The sequence below is a fragment of the Mytilus galloprovincialis genome, chromosome 1 (genome assembly GCF_965363235.1).
Source record: "Mytilus galloprovincialis chromosome 1, xbMytGall1.hap1.1, whole genome shotgun sequence".
Taxonomy (NCBI): domain Eukaryota; kingdom Metazoa; phylum Mollusca; class Bivalvia; order Mytilida; family Mytilidae; genus Mytilus; species Mytilus galloprovincialis.
Window position 1 is genome coordinate 49,727,894 of NC_134838.1, and position 20,054 is coordinate 49,747,947.

The 20,054-nt window shown below is 33.9% G+C and overlaps 1 protein-coding gene and 1 long non-coding RNA gene across 3 annotated transcripts in view; both read right to left on the minus strand.

Moving 5' to 3' along the window:
• Window positions 1-7,184: 7,184 nt before the first annotated feature.
• LOC143077318 (uncharacterized) overlaps window positions 7,185-20,054 on the minus strand; it is a 61,940-nt gene continuing 49,070 nt past the window's right edge. For both annotated transcript variants that reach the window (XM_076252966.1, XM_076252965.1), the window contains exons 6-7: window positions 15,535-15,607; window positions 7,185-7,936 (exon numbers count right to left, since the gene is read on the minus strand). In XM_076252966.1, the coding sequence (XP_076109081.1) occupies window positions 7,770-7,936; window positions 15,535-15,607 (240 nt within the window). In that variant the 3' untranslated portion in view covers window positions 7,185-7,769. The remainder of the gene's footprint in view (window positions 7,937-15,534; window positions 15,608-20,054) is intronic.
• On the minus strand, window positions 16,841-18,557 carry LOC143079969 (uncharacterized). Its single transcript, XR_012979579.1, has 2 exons — window positions 17,926-18,557; window positions 16,841-17,149 (listed from the first exon to the last, which is right to left on the minus strand). It is a non-coding gene; the product is annotated as an uncharacterized LOC143079969 (long non-coding RNA).

Below are 20,054 nucleotides of genomic sequence, written 5' to 3' on the forward strand. Positions count from 1 at the left end.
TTTATATATGCTTTTCCAAGAAAATGATATAGAAACACTTTAACAGACAATACAGATAATGACCTAATTTTTCATCCGCCATCTTGGAATGACTGTGAATCGAGTTACGGTCATCAGCTTTACCCCAGTGGCTAATGGAGAAAAAAATGAAGAATGTAGCTCATATGCGCACGATACAAATAGTCGAAGTTCCTTCATTTTTTTTTATAAGAGACTGAAAAGGCTTAAAAAATTAGTTATAATATCCTGTATCAATAAATTATCGATTAAACATGCAGTCGAATGCTTGTACATTTGTTATTTTATTTATTTGTGAGTTTAAATCAAGCGTTGTCTCATTTCAACTTGTAAAAATAACTATATGATCTAATCTAAACTTCAAGTTAAGCTAAAATGTTCATCTATCTTTATATTTGCTTTAAAATGTCAAAATTAAGAATGAAGGTGGTGAATGTGTAAAAGTTACAACAACCCGACCAAAGAACAGAAAACAGCCACATCCACTATGGGTCTTCACTACAGCGAAAAAATCGCGCACCCGGAGGCGTGCTTCAGCTGGTCCTTAAACAAAAATATATACTAGTTCAGTGATAATTGACGTCATATTAAACTCCGAAATAAACAAAAGAACTAGAATCAAAATTCGTACAAGACTAACGAAGGCCAGAGGCTCCTGAATTGGGATAAGCGCAAAAATGCGGCGGGGTTAAACATGTTTTTACAGATCTGAATCCTCCCCTATACCTCTGTTGTTGACTTTTGAGTGATTTTTTTCCCGTTTTTTCAGAATTCTTTCTAATTGACGTATGAACCAGATATTCTTTAATCATATTAATTCGGGAGTTTTAATGGTTAAGCCTTCGTTCAGTTACAGATACTATGCACCATAGTACATAACAGTACTATACAAAACTCTTCATTTGGTCGATCAAAATCAGAAGAGTGTGTTACAAAATGACCATTTGTGCATGTATCCCACCACACTGCACCTCGGGTGTTATTTTAATAGTTTCAAGCCAACCGAGGTCCTTCCGTTCAAAACTCACCAATACAAACTCAATTACCGTTTTACAGAAAGCTTGAATACTTGTAAGACTACTCATATTATCTTGACCATAATATAACGTAAGATTTATTCCACTATTTGACGGAGTAATGGCCTAATGGGTCTTACAATTTTAAATGGAGTATTGTAAAAATGACACTGTGTGAACGCATCTTTTCTTATATCATTCGACAGAACCATTGCTGTTTTATTATAAATGTTTGCCAGCATATGTAGATCATCGTTAACTTTCATAGCGGCATCTTGATTTGACCATTTTCATGAGAGTTACGGAATTTTGACTACCACAATTATAGCACCTTTTGATCGCTTCTTCCTGGCATAATGTGACAAAAAGCTCAATCTCACACTTCGTGGGATTGTTTCGCTAGTTCATGTTACATATGTTACTTTAATTTTCATTGTTTTAATATCCCCGGTTATGTTGCTTTTACGGCATGGATTATGATTAATGACCTACCAGAAGTTATATAATAAAGATAAGGATGTGTAGTATGGTTGCCAATGAGACAAATATCCACCAGAAAAGTGAATTTAAGCAATAATAGGAAACTTTACCATCTTGAACAATTGTAAAAGATAGTACCTTGTTATAAAAGCCCCCGACATGAACAATATGAACCAATTCAATCGAGAAAACATGAACCAACGAAAACTACTGAACTTGACTTGGAACAGGTACGGGTTAAACATGTTTAAGAGCGCTAAACCCTCCTCCTAACCTATTATAGGACAGTGGTGTAACAGTAAACCATAAGAACAAACTATAATAAATCAGTTGAAAAAGGCTTTTGTCGGGATATTGTCTCTTTGACACATTCTCCATTTCCATTCTCAATTATATTAACTCATCAATTCGAAACATAGAAACACATCAGACACAGACAGGATATGGGTCAGTTGACAAAGGCTTTTGTCGGGATATTGTCTCTTTGACACATTCTCCCTTTCCATTCTCAATTATATTAACTCATCAAATCGAAACATAGAAACACATCAGACACAGAAAGGATATGGGTCAGTTGAAAAAGGCTTTTGTCGGGATATTGTCTCTTTGACACATTCTCCCTTTCCATTCTCAATTATATTAACTCATCAAATGGAAACATAGAAACACATCAGACACAGACAGGATATGGGTCAGTTGAAAAAGGGTTTTGTCGGGTTGTTGTCTCTTTGACACATTCTCCCTTTCCATTCTCAATTATATTAACTCATCAAATCGAAACATAGAAACACATCAGACACAGACAGGATATGGGTCAGTTGAAAAAGGCTTTTGTCGGGATATTGTCTCTTTGACACATTCTCCCTTTCCATTCTCAATTATATTAACTCATCAAATCGAAACATAGAAACACATCAGACACAGACAGGACATTGGTCAGTTGAAAAAAGGCTTTTGTCGGGTTGTTGTCTCTTTGACACATTCTCCATTTCCATTCTTCATTATATTAACTCATCAAATCGAAACATAGAACCACATCAGACACAGACAGGACATGGGTCAGTTGAAAAAAGGCTTTTGTCGGGTTGTTGTCTCTTTGACACATTCTCCATTTCCATTCTCAATTATATTAACTCATCAAATCGAAACATAGAAACACATCAGACACAGACAGGACATGGGTCAGTTGAAAAAGGCTTTTGTCGGGATATTGTCTCTTTGACACATTCTCCATTTCCATTCTCAATTATATTAACTCATCAAATCGAAACATAGAAACACATCAGACACAGACAGGATATGGGTCAGTTGAAAAAGGCTTTTGTCGGGTTGTTGTCTCTTTGACACATTCTCCCTTTCCATTCTCAATTATATTAACTCATCAAATCGAAACATAGAAACACATCAGACACAGACAGGACATGGGTCAGTTGAAAAAGGCTTTTGTCTGGTTGTCTCTTTGACACATTCTCCATTTCCATTCTCAATTATATTAACTCATCAAATCGAAACATAGAAACACATCAGACACAGACAGGACATGGGTCAGTTGACAAAGGCTTTTGTCGGGATATTGTCTCTTTGACACATTCTCCATTTCCATTCTCAATTATATTAACTCATCAAATCGAAACATAGAAACACATCAGACACAGACAGGACATGGGTCAGTTGAAAAAGGCTTTTGTCGGGTTGTCTCTTTGACACATTCTCCATTTCCATTCTCAATTATATTAACTCATCAAATCGAAACATAGAAACACATCAGACACAGAAAGGACATGGGTCAGTTGAAAAAGGCTTTTGTCGGGTTGTCTCTTTGAAACATTCTACATTTCCATTCTCAATTATATTAACTCATCAAATCGAAACATAGAAACACAACAGACACAGACTGGAAATGGGTCAGTTGAAAAAGGCTTTTGTCGGGTTGTTGTCTCTTTGACACATTCTCCATTTTCATTCTCAATTATATCAACTCATCAAATCGAAACATAGAAACACATCAGACACAGACTGGAAATGGGTCAGTTGAAAAAGGCTTTTGTCGGGTTGTTGTCTCTTTGACACATTCTCCATGTCCATTCTCAATTATATTAAATTATCAAATCGAAACATAGAAACACATCAGACACAGACAGGACATGGGAAGGTATTATTAGTTACATAGTGTGCTACTGACCTAATACGGTATATATTAGGTCAGTAAATTCCATATGGGGTGAGAGCGAAGCTCGAATCCCCATATGGAATTTACTGACCCCATATATGCCGAATTACTTCACTAGCACACTATGTAACGAATTTATCTTACCGACTATCTTAACGTGTAAAATTTAGACCACTGATCTATCAAAATGAGCAAGTCTTCAATACATTTAGCATTAACACGATTAAGAAATTACTCCATTGATCCTACAAAAACAGATGTCAGCAATGACAACTTGTTAGATTTAAATGTGTTTTATGAATTTATTTCAATCTTAATCATCAATTTCTTTGTCTGTTGAAACCTTTAAGATTTTTTCTCAGTACTTTTTTGTTTATCTAAAGGGACGTTACACCACTACTAACCGTGTATGAAATAAGGCCCGCCTCCCTACTACCTTATATGGAATATACACGGTTTCCACGAGGTCGCTTTTAACCAATCACATTCCTAGAAATGTATAGGAGGTAAGATAAATATCAATCCCTCATCCCCATCAACATATCAGATACAGATCTGAGAGTACTTGTAGTTCAGTAACTGACAGCCAGTTGATGGGAAAAAGGAACTAATTAAAAAGCATGTATCTAAGACTAAAATATCAATCAGTACACATAAAACCTCCAATGAATTTAGCGTAAAGACGTTAGAGGAAAATACGACCTTATATGTAATACCAAAATACACTCAGGTATCGCCAGATTGTAGTACCGTGCACGTGAGGTACATACGTGTAACATTTAGTAAGGTTTTAATTCACTGATAACAAAATCAATATTTATACCGATAAAATACATTATTCAAAGATTTAGTTACAGGGTTGAAAAGGTAACGTTTTAGAATAAGTTTATATAAAGGGTTGATATCTTTACCAAGGTCGTATCAAAATTTCTGTGCTCGGTTAACAACATAAAACATGGAACTATGTTACTGTATGACTGTTTAAGTAAAGAGTGAAAATTTAAACATAAAACCAAATTCTGGGTAACGATGGATTTCAAATATTTATATGTAGACGAACATAAATACAATTCTAATCACCTACGAATTATATAATGACATTTTGATACTACTATTTATACAGGGGAATTTTTGATAATTGTTTCGTCTATTGAACCATAAAGATCATATATTTGGCTTATAATAATTTATGATAAAAATGTCTAATGAAAAGGGCAAATCTTTATAATACACATTTCATTCATTTCTGGTTGTTGCAAAATATTTGTAAAATTGCACTTTGAAGATTAATAAAAAAAAATAATACGGAAGTGAGGTCCAAAATGTTTGCATTTTACGCTTTCCAACAAGAGGCTGTCAGAGCGACAGCAAACCAGATTTATTAACATTTATTGGTGTCCTGGCAATTTTCAATATCACAAGAACCATTAAAGATGATAACTCCTGAACGGTGAAAGCGAAAATCGTCAATATCAAACTTGACCTCCATTTTTTTTTATCAGTTACAGTAACAACATACTAAAATTTGAAAAGCTTTAGTAGTTAAAAAGCACGGACATGACTGGAAAGACCATTTTTCAATCTTTCAAGAACCATAACTTATGCACGGTGAAAGTGAAAATCGTCAATATCAAATTTGACCTCCATTTTGTCATTAGTAACAACATATTAAAATTTGAACAGCTTTGGTTGAATGGGTCATGAGTAAATGCAACGACATGACTGGAAACACCAGTTTTCAATCTTTCAAGAACCATAACTCCTGAACAGGAAAAGTGAAAATCGCAATTATTGAACTTGACCTAAATTTTGTCATCAGTAACAACATATTTAAATTTGAAAAGCTTTGGTTGAACCGTTCATGAGTAAATACACGGACACGACTGAAAACGCCATTTTTCAATCTTTCAAGAACCATAACTCCTCAACAGTAAGGTCAAAATCGTCATCATTGAACTTGACCTCCATTTTGTCATCAGTTACAACGTATTAAAAGTTGAAAAGCTTTGGTTGAACGGTTCATGAGTAAATGCACGGACAACATTTGGCTGTCGCCCGCCCGACCGCCCGCCCGCCATACACCCCCAAATCAATAACCGACATTTTCGTCGAAAATCCGGTTAAAAATTAAGGTGGCTGGAATGTCTTCCTCCATCTTGGATTTTGAAAAAGCAGATAACAATCCTTTTAGATTTTAATGAAATGTGCAAGTTTCTAGAGTGTTATGTAATTCATGTGCAAGACTTTTTGTGTTAATATAGAAAATTATGTGTTTTATCATATTTACTGCCGTATTCTACAAAAAAAAAATTAAAAAAAAATTGGTTTGATTCCCTTTTTTTTTTTTTTTTTTTTTTAACTTTGCAACATAAGAGGAGGTAAGTAACTCAGATATAAGGGTAGATAACTCAGATAAAGTAATTTTTATAATAGAATTCATGGTATACCGCCATCTTAGATTGTACTATTGCAGTTCACAATCAGTCTAGTTATTTGCCCAAATCTGCAAATTTGTAGACAGAAGAGCAATTTTATTGGTTAGACTGTTTATTTATATGAAGAAAACTTGTTGATTTATTGCATTAGCCAAAATATTTAAACAAATACCAAATATTTGTGTTTTAGAATCTATTTTTTCAACTAAGCCATTTAAGGGGAGGTCACTCTTTTAGTAAAAAAATATACTGGAATGATAGGGAAATTTTTGATTTTTACTTGTAGCAAGAAAACAAGTTTGGTGACACCTTTTTTTCTTTTTATTTTCTTAAAACATATTATAAAAGCTTTCTTCTCACAATTTATTTCAAAATTCCATCTCATAGATTTCTTAAGCTTTTTATGCACAAAAATGTATTTTTGCATAATCATTTTAAGCAAATTCAGGCAATTTTCAATGACTCGTAGCTTGAAAAATAGCACGGTGACCCAAACTTTTTATTATATTTTTGAAGGGAGCATAGTGAAATCTTCATTTTGGCAAAGTGTAAGAAAATTGAATTTCTATCTCGGGAAACATACCGATGATCTACCTTAACATATTTTATTATGTAGCAAGAAAATAAGTCCGGTGACCCCATTTTTCTTTTTCTTATCTGAAAGCATATTATTAGAGCTATCTCCTCATATTTTATCTTTAAATTATATGGTGTGATTTTCTTTTTATCACACAAAAACTGGGTTTTCCATGCATAATCTATACCAAATATGACAATTGTGCACGACCCGTAGCGTGAAAAAAGCTCAGTGACCCATACTTTTTAGTACATTTTTGAAAAAAAACATAACTCCTGAACGGTGAATTATATTTACCTTAATTTCTCTTCAGTGATGCCCGAGGCATAACAGCAAATTTCAATAAAACTATATCAATATTTTTAGCAATGTGTCGAAGTACTTGCTACTTTGCTGGTGATACAACCGGGGATTATCACTTAACAAATAGATTTTGATACAATATTGTGGATAGCTGCTACGCTATTGAAATTAAACATGCACGTGTACTCATTTTTTTTAAAAACTTTAATATAAAGCAATAACACATAGTTTAAAAAACATCTACTTCAATATATTAAATTTGATGACGGGTTAAAAAACAAATGAAACGAACATTTACTTAAATATCACATACAAAAATAATACAAAATAACAAAATAAATTAATAACAACATCATGAACAACGCAACATCATTAACAACGAGTAACATTAAAAAGATTAACATCTCATAATTCAATATCAATTATGAATTAAAAATACAAGATATATATCACGGATACACAAAGGATATGAATGTACTTTAAAAAGATAATACTATTATCAACAACAAAAATGATGATTTTAAATTTCTGATCACTTCCGCTTTTTATATTGCATACCCCATGCGCCAGAAGATTCAGACAATAACCAAACTCTAAAACCTGAAAACATGAAGAAAGAAGAAGTGCGAATATTAAAATCACAGTAGCTTTCTATCACAAAAATGTCACCCAAATAGTTTACTAAGAAAATTCGACTTCTTAGAATTTTCAGTTGTTGAAGGGTCTGTCACCTTATCACTAGATTCAACACTCTCTATGTTCTGTGAATGCTAAGTGTCTGATTCGCTTGCGGTTGTCTCTGAATCCGTTGCCTTCTTTGACTTTGATATTTTAGATGAATACATCACATCAGTCCTTATTGCATATTTTCTTCCGGAAATAAGTTCAGATCCTTCATGTAGTATAGGATGATCATGTTCAAAAACCAGGACGGAGCCTAAAACAAAAACAAAATAACACAAAGTTCAAAAACTAGGACAGAATGTAATAAACTGCTTCGCTGAGCGCAGCTGGATACGCCCGCAGAGGTCCAACCCTAAACAGTTGGGGCAAAAATTGACATATTATGGGTTTCTGAATAAATTTTGTAAAAGAAATTGAAATTGGTTATATGAATTGAATTTATATTCAATTAAAGATGTCTTGCTGTTGTGCAATACACTGTGCTGTTGCGCAATACTTAGTAAATCTGTTGTCAGACTATAAACAAATAAAGTTCAATTAATTCTCAATGTCATATTAGAAATTTATGAAAATGTAAAGGGAGCTTACATCAATAGATATAAACAATTCACCAAAGTTTCATGAGAATTGCTGACAGCATTTTTGAGTTATTGTCCGAAAACTGGAAAATCCCCCCTTTTTTAATGATTAAAATTCCATAACTCAGAAATGTAAAATGTAAAATTTATTAGGGCCCCGCCAAAGGCGGGTCGCCCTATAGTGATCAGTCTGTCCGTCCGTCCGTGTCCGCTCTATATCTTGAGAACCGTTATGATTTCAAAGTTTATACTTGACATGTATATGAACCAACACCAGAGGGTGTGTCATAATTTATGAACGACTGCCTAGGGCAAAGTTCAAGGTCAAAAACTTTGGTTTCAGTTGACAACCCCATGTCCTATGGTAAAGATTGTGTCCACTCTATATCTTGAGAACCGTTATCATTTCAAAGTTTATACTTGACATGTTTATAAACCAACACCAAAGGGTGTGTCATAATTTATTTACAACTTCCTAGGTCAAAGGTCAAGGTCAAAAACTTTGATTTCAGTTGACAAACCCATGTCCTATGGTAAAGATACAATTTTTTAATGCACATTATTCACAGCGGGGCCCACAGAGATGGCTCCTATCTCAATGATATCTAGTTAAATTCTAAACAGAGCTTACATCAATAGAAATACACAATTCACCAAAGTTTCATAAGAACTGCTGAAATCATTTTTGATTTTTTGTCCGAAAATTGGAAAATCACCCTTTTTTAATGAATAAAACCCTGTAAATCGGAAACGTAAAATATAAAATATATAAAAATCGAAAGGGAGCTCATGTCAATAGATATAAACAATTCACCACAATTTCTTGCAAGTTGGTGAAAGCATTTTAGAGTTATTGTCCGAAAACTGGAAAATCCCCCTTTTTTTATGAATAAAACCCCATAACTCGGAAACGTAAAATCTAAAATTTATAATTAACGAAAGGGAGCTCACGTCAATAGATATAAACAATTCACTAATGTTGTATGCAAATTGGTTAAAGCGTTTTTGAGTTAATGTCCGACATGTTGACAACGGACAGACGGACAACGGTATACCATGATACGTCGCGTAAACGGGCGTATAAAAAGTACAAAAAGTCAACCCTTGCAATGGATTTAGCACATACTTACAACTTCTCGTTTAATCAAATTGCTTGAATTTGCCTTCTAATTTTCATAGTACATACTTTTTCCGTGTACTAAGTAACTACGCATGAATGACCACAAGGGTAAAATTTCATTGTATTGTAATCAAGATATTAGAACAAAAATTGCTACTGGCTATTTTGAAATAAATGATGTGTTCCAAATTTAACTAAATAGTTTGTAATTAGTTTTCAAACAGATTTTTAACATCCTACTAATCAATCTTTTGATCTAAATTTTGTATTGACAATTAAAAAAGTTTCTTTCATTTAAATAAAGAGTAATAATAATGGTGCTTTATACCTTGATTAAAGTACAACTCAATCTAAAATTTGTAATCCTTTATCTTCCATGCAATTACTTTGTACACAAAAAGAGTCAACCATGAATCTTTTGAAGGGAAATTATTAATAAAGCAATTTGATATATCTAGTCATAAATTGGTCGATAATTGGTTGCCTCATGTCCAGTAACAAATATTTCATGCATATAAACTATCTACTAGACTACCTATGGGTACATACCAGGGGCAGATCCAGCCATTTTTAAAAGGTGTTTCAACCAAAGATGTGGGAGTGGGATCCAACTGTTTGTACTCATTCAAAAGCTAGTTTTAGGTTTTATGTGAAATTAAAAAAATGTTTTCAAGAATGTAAAGCTTTTACTGCAATTTAAGAATTGTCTGCTCTTGGTCAATTCATTTTGACATCTTACCACGTAAATACATACTTACACCAGCAGCTACCTTCTTTACATTCTAAAGTCAAGGGCCTTTTGAAATCCCATTTTTACAATGATATTATAGTGAGTAGATTTACAAAACTACGTAAATGAGCTACATCCAGTCTGCCAAAACATATCAATAGACTAATTACAGGATTACTCAAGTTGTAAATATGTGCTAAATTGGATATTGTATAGAAAGGTATAGCAAAGCCCCTCGCTCTAATTTTCATAGTGCATGTATATACCTTTCTATACAATAACCGAGACGTAAAGAAGGAGTGAAGAGTGATTAAATATCACAAGACCTGTTGTACGAGTCGAAATTAAACAATTATATCTTGATTGTCGTGTCGAACCTTTCAGTTCTAATTGAAGACCATATCTTAGTAGATTAAAAAAGCATGTCAATGTGCACTTCTGCACATTATTTAAATGGTGTATTTTTTAGTATTTTTGAAGGAATGAAAATTGTCACTGTAAAAGAATTGCATGACCTTGTTTTATTTAACCTGTGGAAGGTCCGTTGGCTTGTCTTTCAGTATGATATACTTCCGGAGCACCTGAGACCATCCCCTTTTTTTGGTGGGATTCGTGTTGCTCAGGCTTTTGTTTTCTATGTTGTGCTTTGTGTACTGTTGTTTGTCTGTTTGTCTTTTTCCTTTTAGCCATGGCGTGGCCACTTAATTTTCGACTTATGAGTTTGAATGTCCCTTTGGTTTCCTTATCCTCTTTTTTTTATTACTGTTGTCCGTCATATTTCTTACAATCCAAGATGGCAGAAGACACGTGATTTACCTTAATTGGTATAATAAATATTCAAAATATCGCCAAAGCAAGTGACCTCCCGGCAAATCTGAAAATGTGCTTCGCCAAGCGCAACTGGATACGACCTCAGAGGTCTAACCCTGAACAGTTTGGGCAAAAATGGACACAATATTCAAGTGTGTCTTGCTGTTGTGCAATACACTGTGTTGTTGCGCAATACTTAGTAAATCTGTTTTCAGACTATATACAAAGAATTAGCAAAATAAAATTTACCCCGCCCCCTCCAAAAAAAATAATATATGAAGAAATTTTCTTTTTTGTAAAAGTGGTATAATTAAAGAGACATCCATACACTTAAACAGAAATTATTGTCTGAAAACTAGTAAAATGCTTGTTTTGGCCCCTAATTTCTGAACGGTTTGGGCAATTCCCCACACAATGAATCCCCAACCTTCTACTTGTGGTATTGAACCTTGTGGTTTAATTTCAGAGCAATCAAAATACTTATACACAAGTTATTGTCCTGAAACTAGAAAAATGCTTGTTTTGGACCCCTTTTTTGTCCCTCATTCCTAAACGGTTGGAACCGTCACCCCCAAAAACAATCCCAACCTTCCTTTTGTGGTATTGAACCTTTCGTTGAAATTTCATAGAGATCTATATACTTTAACCAAAGTTATTGTCCGGAAACCAAATGTCTTCGGACAACGACGACGACGACGTGATAGCAATATACGAACGCCATTTTTTTCGGTAGTATAAAAATTTCTTACATAACGAACACAAATCCTCATTACAAAGTGTCAAACCAAATATAAAATGTTTCCTTTATACTGAGAAATACGCGATGGAAGTAAAAACTAGATGCTCTAAAGAGCCTGTGTCGCTCACCTTGGTCTATGCGCATATTCAACAAAGGACACTCTCCAACATTGTAGACGAGAACAGAATTCATGTGAAAAAAAATCTGTTTTGTAAATCTTGTATTACTGATCCTTTAGTCTGTTTAGTGCCCCTTTTTCTTTTTTAGTTTTTGCTCAAAACACAAAAGAGGGTAAAAAAAATCATAATTTAAGGGCAATCATTCCTAAAAAAAAAGGGACAGTCTACAAACTATATTCGGCAAAATTTGACTTGTTAGTAGCCTTGTTGATCATTTTTGTGATTTAAGTATCCATTATATTTTTTTACATATAAGGCTATCTATTATATTTTTTTACATATAAGGCAAAACGCAAAAAAAATTGTAAAAACAAAATGTAAAAATCGTCCCCAAAGGGCAAGAATTTCAATAAGGAGTCGTTGAATGATTTCCTCCATATCGTCGGAATTATAATAGATCTTAAGCTTGTCTTGCTGGTCATTTTTGCTTATTTAAGTTTCTATCTATCTTTTATAATTTTTAAGATATAAGGCAAAAACACAATAAAATGCTCCACTGGGCGCAGCTTGATACGACAGCAGAGGTCGAATCCTGAACAGTTGGGGCAAGTATGGACACAACATTCAAGCTTGATACAGCTCTGAATTTGGATTGTGATTAAATATTTGACACAGCATAGGTTTCTGACACAGAATGAATGTGGTCTAATAACTTAAACATATAAAATTTACATAATATGGTCCAATATCCAAAATCGAAATACATGGTTAGATTCAGCATATGAAAGAATCCCAAGAATTAACTGTTTGATGAAACCAAACAAAGTTTAATTTGGGACCCTTTTGACATCAATGTAGACCAATTTGATAACGGGGTCCAAATATCAAAAATATAAATACATGGTTAGATTCAGCATATCAAAGAACTCAATATATTCATTTTTTGTTGAATTTAAACAAAATTTAATTTTGGACCCCGGTTTGGACCAACTTGAAAACTGGGCCCATAATCAAAAATCCAAATATACGTTTAGATTCAGCATATCAAAGAACCCTAATAATTCAATTTTTATTAAAATCAAACTAAGTTTAATTTTGGACCCGTGGACCTTAATGTAGACCAATTTGAAAACTGGACCCAAAATTAAAAATCTAAATACACGGTTAGATTCGGCATATCAAAGAATCCCAATCATTCAATTTTTGATGAAATCAAACATAGTTTAATTTTGGACCCTTTGGACCTCAATGTGGACCATTTAAAAACGGGGCCCAAAATCCAAAAACTTAATATACGGTTAGATTCAGCATATTAAAGAACCCCAAACATTTAAGAATAAAACCCCATTGAAATTTGTCAATAAATATTCAATTTATACAAAGTATTAGAAAAGTATTGTTTTTGGCCCCTTTTTGACCCCTTATTCCTAAAAAGTTTCGGCCATAACCCCCAAAATCAATTCCAACCTTCCCTTTTTGGTATGGAATCTTGTGGTACAATTTCAGAAAGATCCATACACTCACACACAAGTTATTGTCCTGAAACTAAACAAATGCTTGTTTTTTGCCCTTTTTTGGCCCCTAATTCCTAAAATTTTGAGGCATTCACCCCCAAATTCAATCCCAGCCTTCCCTTTGTGGTATGACACCTTGCAGTACAATTTCAGAGAGATCCAAGAACTGAACACAAGTTATTGTCTGGAAACTGGAAAAATGCTTATTTTTGGTCCCTTTTTGGCCCCTAATTCTTAAACGTTACGAGCAATTACCCCAAAACTCAAATCCAGCTTTCCCTTTATGATATGGAACCTTGTAGTACAATTTTAGAAAGATCCATAAACTTACACACAAGTTAATGTCATGAAACTAGAAAAATCCTTGATTTTGGCCCCTTTTTTGGCCCCTAATTCCTAAAATTTTGAGGCAATTACCCCCAAAATCAATCCCAGCATTCTCTTTGTGATATGGAACTTTGTGGAACAGTGTCAGAGAGATCCATACACTAACAAACACGTTATTGTCTGGAAGTTACAAAAATGCTTATTTTTAACCCCTAATTCCTAAACTTTTCGGGCAATTACCTCCAAACTCAATTCGAGCTTTCCCTTTGTGATATGGAACCTTGTAGTACAATTTCAGAAAGATACATACACTTACACACAAGTTATTGTCATGAAACTGGAAAAATGCTTGTTTTTGGCCCCTTTTTTGGCCCCTAATTCCCAATCCCAGCATTCCCTTTGAGATATGGAACCTTGTGGAACAATGTAAGAGAGATCCATACACTAACACACACCTTATTGTCTGGAAGTTACAAAAATGCTTATTTTTAACCCCTAATTCCTAAACTTTTCGGGCAATTACCCCCAAACTCAATTCGAGCTTTCCCTTTGTGATATGGAACCTTGTAGTACAATTTCAGAAAGATACATACACTTACACACAAGTTATTGTCATGAAACTGGAAAAATGCTTGTTTTTGGCCCCTTTTTTGGCCCCTAATTCCCAATCCCAGCATTCCCTTTGAGATATGGAACCTTGTGGAACAATGTAAGAAAGATCCATACACTAACACACACCTTATTGTCTGGAAGTTACAAAAATGCTTATTTTTGGCCCCTTTTTGGCCATTCTTTAACTGTTGGTACCATAACCCCCAAAATCAATCCCAACCTTCCTTTTGTGGTATTGAACCTTATGGTAAAATTTCATAGAGATCCATTCACTTAAACTAAAGTTATTGTGCGAAAACCAATGTGTCTTCGGACGACGACGACGACGACGACGCCAACGTCATACCAATATTCGACCACAAAATTTTTTTGCGGTCGTATAAAAAAATGGTAAAAATCCTCATCAAAGGGCTATAACTCTAATAAGAAGTCGATTGATGATTTCGACCGTGCAGACTTATTTGGAGAACTAGATCATTTTTGCAATCTAAAGTTTCTGTCTATCTATTATAGTGTTCACGATAATAGGCAAAAATGAACAAAAATGGTAAAATTTGTCATTTAAGGGAAATAACCCCTATAAGAAATCGTCTGATAGTTTTGACGTGTATAGACAATTGGTAGAGCTCATCATTCTGAACATTGTCAGATTTTCTCTATTTATAACAGTTTTCAAAATAATAGACAAAACTTGCATTTTACACGTATCTCTATGTTCTATTTCTAGCCATGTCAGCCATCTTGGTTGGCAGGCGGAGTCGTCGGACAGATTTTTTAAACTAGATACCCCAATAATGATTGTGACCAGGTTTGGTTAAATTTGGGCCAGTAGTTTCAGAGAAGATTGTCGTAAAAATTAACGACGACGACGACGACGGACGCCAAGTGATGAGATACAAACAGATGGATGGAAAAGAACATTGCAGAATATCTAATTCATGTTTGGGGGTATATTAGGCATTTTACACGAAACCATACATTTTTTCAGTTGTTACTTGCTTTTAGTTACAATTTATGCATACTAAATATCTAGTTACTGCAGTGGTGGATTCATATAGGAGGGGGGCGTAGAGGGCATATGACCTCCCCCACCCCCTCAATTTTGATTTGTAAATATATTCTATAGAATTACGCCCTTTTCAAAAGCCCGTATCTGGCCCTGTACTGTATGTCTAGCTTTACCGTTTCAAAATAAATATCTCTTAATATCAGGTGCATAATATTAAAAGCTGGTTTTAAAAGAATAATCATATAATTTCGTCATTTTTCTTTTCTTATTTTGATTTTATTATAAAAAATTACCTGTTTTTGGTACAACTTCAACTCGTTCATCTGAATGGTCTCCTATAAATGTGGTACTTCCACCTTCAAAACCCTGTAAATCAAATAAGTACTTAAGAATCTTGTTAAAATATTACTTGCATATCAGTTAAACGCTGCAAAATTATTCTAGCCAACCATTTGACATCATGGTTTTTTTTACAATACTGATTTGTTTTGTTTGATTGTATCATACATAACTGAATTTGATCTCATTTCTTAAAAATAAAGATAATGTGTACAGTTGTATTTTAAGCATGCACTGTATCGTTTCATGAATATACGTTTTTAACTAATCATTTCTAATAATTAGACAGTTGTTATTTAAATAATGTACGGTAGATTTACTTCTGCATAATGGACAAAAGAAAACAGACGAAAACCAAACAGAAACTAAACATAGAGCAACCCGAACTAAATGAACAGATACATCAGGTGATCAGGAAGGGTACATACACTCAACACACCTATAAAAAAACAAGAGCAACCCGATCTCTACAAAAAAGAAAAGATACCTCAAGAGTGATCAGGAAGGGTACACACACTGAACAGAAACTAAAACTATAGCAACCCGAACTCTACAAAAAGAACAGATACCTCAAGTGATCAGGAAGGGTACACACACTCAACAGAAACTAAAAATAGATCATCAACTCGAACGCTACACAAAAAATGGATACATCAGGTGATCAGCACAAAAAAGGACAGATACCACAGGCGATCAGGAAGGCTACACACTCAACTGAAACTAAAAATAAAGCAACCCGAACTCTACATAAAGAACATATACCTCAAGTGATCAGAAAGGCTACACACATTCAACAGAAACTAAAGCTACAGCAACTCGAACTCTACAAAAAGAACAGATACCTCAAGTGATTAGGAAGGCTAAACACACTCAACAGAAACTAAAAATTGACCAACCCGAACTCTGCAAAAAGAACAGATACCACAAGTGATCAGGAAGGCTACACACTCAACTGAAACTAAAAATAAAGCAACCCGAACTCTACTTAAAACATTGTTGTGACGTCATTCTATTGTTTTACCTGTTTTTTATTATAGTGATTGGACTACCATTTACCTGTAAGAAACCATTATGTCACCTTTAGCTGTCCAATATTTTTAAGAATAGCCCTCCTCTTTTTTTAAAATATTGGATAGCTAAAGGTAGCATAACTGATTCTTACAGGTAAATGATAGTTAAATCACTGAAATAAATAAAAATATTAATTACCCCAATTGTTTCATCATGTAAACAAAAATACAAACAAAAAACAAATGACAATTAAAAAACAACATTTTTATTGAAGTCACTTTTAAATACAATAACTTGTCACTCATCAAAACGGGTTCTTGAGGAAAAAATCACTTTTAAATTTATTTTTAATACATCCAATACTTATATCACAGCCATTTTCTCATGTTTTGGGGTTGTCTCTTTTAAAACTAATTCAATAAGTTGATTATGCTCGTTGTAAGTCTTGTTTTTTGGCTTTTATGAATTTCTTTTTTCAAAAGAGTTATCCTCATCCGTCTTTAGACTATCAAAATTGACCTCTGGTGTTGCTCTTATTCTTCCTAACATCATTTTCAACTAGAATTAAATTGAAAAAAAGCAATGAAGTAATCCTCCTTAAATTTGATTGATCATGCAACAAAACAAGGGCAATGAAAAACATAAACCTTATCTCCTGTGTACAAAGTGCGAATCTTGAACTTCCTTCATGAACTAGGGGACTATAATAGTTTATAATTTTCAAGTTTCTAAATTGATTTAGAGGTGCTTGTTTTTGTAAGTCTGGTATTGTTGCTTAAATATGAATATAATGCTACACTTCGCTCATGAACGACGATGAATATGGGAAGTAGCATTTTATAGGAAAACATTACCGCATTTTATCTGTCAAACAAACCAATCGTGTTTCCGATTCGCACTTTTTTGCAGTGATCGTTTTATGAGAGATTTTTGTTCAAAAGAAAATCGAGATAAGAATATATTTCGGTAACATTTATAAACCACAAGGAACTCAATAAACAAATAAATGAAAAAAGAGCGACACGATCTTGCAGAAAGAAAAAAAAGAAAAAAAGGGGGGGGGGTATAAGGTGGTACCGTTTGGGTACAGTCTCTTGAAAATTCCGACAAAAGAATATAACTGATTGCATGTTGCTATTTTATCATTTGTTAATATTTACTATATATCTGTAATAAAATCGACTGCGGTGCACTCGATATGGTTCGACAAGAACCTGTTTTCATATCCTATTATTTTTATTTTCTCAATCACTTCGTTAAAATAAAACCCAAGAAGAAACAAGAAACTAATAGAAGAGCACTACATTATGAAATATAATATATATATAACTTACCATTATTAGCTGCTTTGACTATATCCTCTTTGTAATCCACACTGAAATAATGTATCTGAATAGATTCTGAATACACATTTGATTTTAATCCAAAGTTTGAAACAACACATTCACTAATACATGCAACGACATCTTTTTCTTCGTATTTGCATTTAAATTAATATACTTTCATCACTTTATCCATTTAGAAACACAAACCGTATGTAAAGGTATTCACGAAAACTATGAGCAGAAAATGTGAGTAGTCCTTGCGCACGCAAAAATCATGATACGCATACCCTGTGTCTTATTCTTCATGTAGCAATACATGTTGTTTACCTTCAGCTGTACTTTCTTTTTGTCTATTTGTTTTACGCTAAGTTATTGTTTAAAGGGGCCAACATGTAGGATATATTTTTATGTAATTTAAAGAAAGTTTATTTACAAAACAATTTTCATACTTGATGAAAAAAAATCTTTGCTTGCTTTTAGTTTTTATTTTACCTTTTATCGACGTGTTAAACAATGTTTTAAGTAAGATATAAGCCTCTAACAGTCCATTCTGTAAAATATTGAACAGGTCTTCGGCCTGCGGCCTCAGACCTGTCCAATATTTTACAGAATGGACTGTTATCGGCTTATATCCCTTACATAAAGAACATATACCTCAAGTGATCAGAAAGGCTACACACATTCAACAGAAACTAAAGCTAGAGCAACTCGAACTCTACAAAAAGAACAGATACTTCACCTATAATGGTTTACTTTTTAAATTGTTATTTGTATGGAGAGTTGTCTCATTGGCACTCACACCACATCTTCCTATATCTACTTCAAGTGATCAGGAAGGCTAAACACACTCAGCAGAAACTAAAAATTGACCAACCCGAACTCTACAAAAAGAACAGATACCACAAGTGATCAGGAAGACTACACACGTTCAACAGAAACTAACAATAGAGCAATCCGAAATCTACAAAAAGAACAGATAAATCAAGTGATCAGGACGGGTAAACACACTTAACAGAAATTAAACTAGAGCAACCAAAACTCTACAAAAAGAACAGATACATCAGGAGATTAGGAAGGGTACATACACTCAACAAAAAGAGCAACCTAATATCTACAAAAAAAGACAGATACCTCAAGCGAACAGGAAAGGTAAACACACTCAACAGAAACAAAACATCCAGTAACTCGAACTCTACAAAAAGAACATCTCAGGTACCTCAGGTGATCAGGAAAGGTACACACACTCAACAGAAACTAAAAAAAGAGTAACGTGAACTCTACAAAACGAACAGATACCTCGGGTGATCAGGAAGGGTACATACACTCAACAGAAACCAATAAGTTCACATCCTTCATGTAGTATAGGATAATCATGTTCAAAAACAAGGACGGAGCCTAAAACGAAAAAAAAATAACATAAAATTCAAAAACTAGGACAGGATATAATAAACTGCTTCGCTAAGCGCAGCTGGATACGACCGCAGAGGTCCAACCCTTAACATTTAGGTCAAAAATGGACACAATATTCGCACTTGATACAGGTCTGAATTTGGTTTGTAATTAAATATTTGACACATAATAGGTTTTTGACACAGAATAACTGTAGTCAAAGAACTTGAAGTGGTTACATTGTATGTGATTTGATTTTTGAGCAATACACTATGCTGTTGCGAATCTACCCCTCTCCCACCTAAAAAAAATTAACCCCCTACCCCCCTCAAGATATGATCATAATCTCAATTCAGTTCAAGTTTTCAACCATAATAACCTATTGAAATACATCATAAAAGTAAGGGAGGTAATTCAAAATGTTGTGTTTGAATTACTTCCCCTACACTGCTTTAAATTATGTTTTTGTACTTAAGTAATTGTCCATTAACCAGGACACCCTTGTTTTCCCGCTTTTTTGCCCATAATTCTTAAACGGTTTGAGCCATAACCCCCTGCCCCTCCCAAAGAGGGATCTTCGGAGAGATCCAACCACCATTCCACAAGTTATTGTCTGGAAACTAGAAAAATGTTTATTTTGGCCCCTTTTTGGCCCCCTAATTCGTAAGCTGTTGGGACCATAAACCCCAAAATCAATTCCAACCTTCCTTTTGTGGTCCTAAACCTTGTGTTTAAATTTCATAGATTTC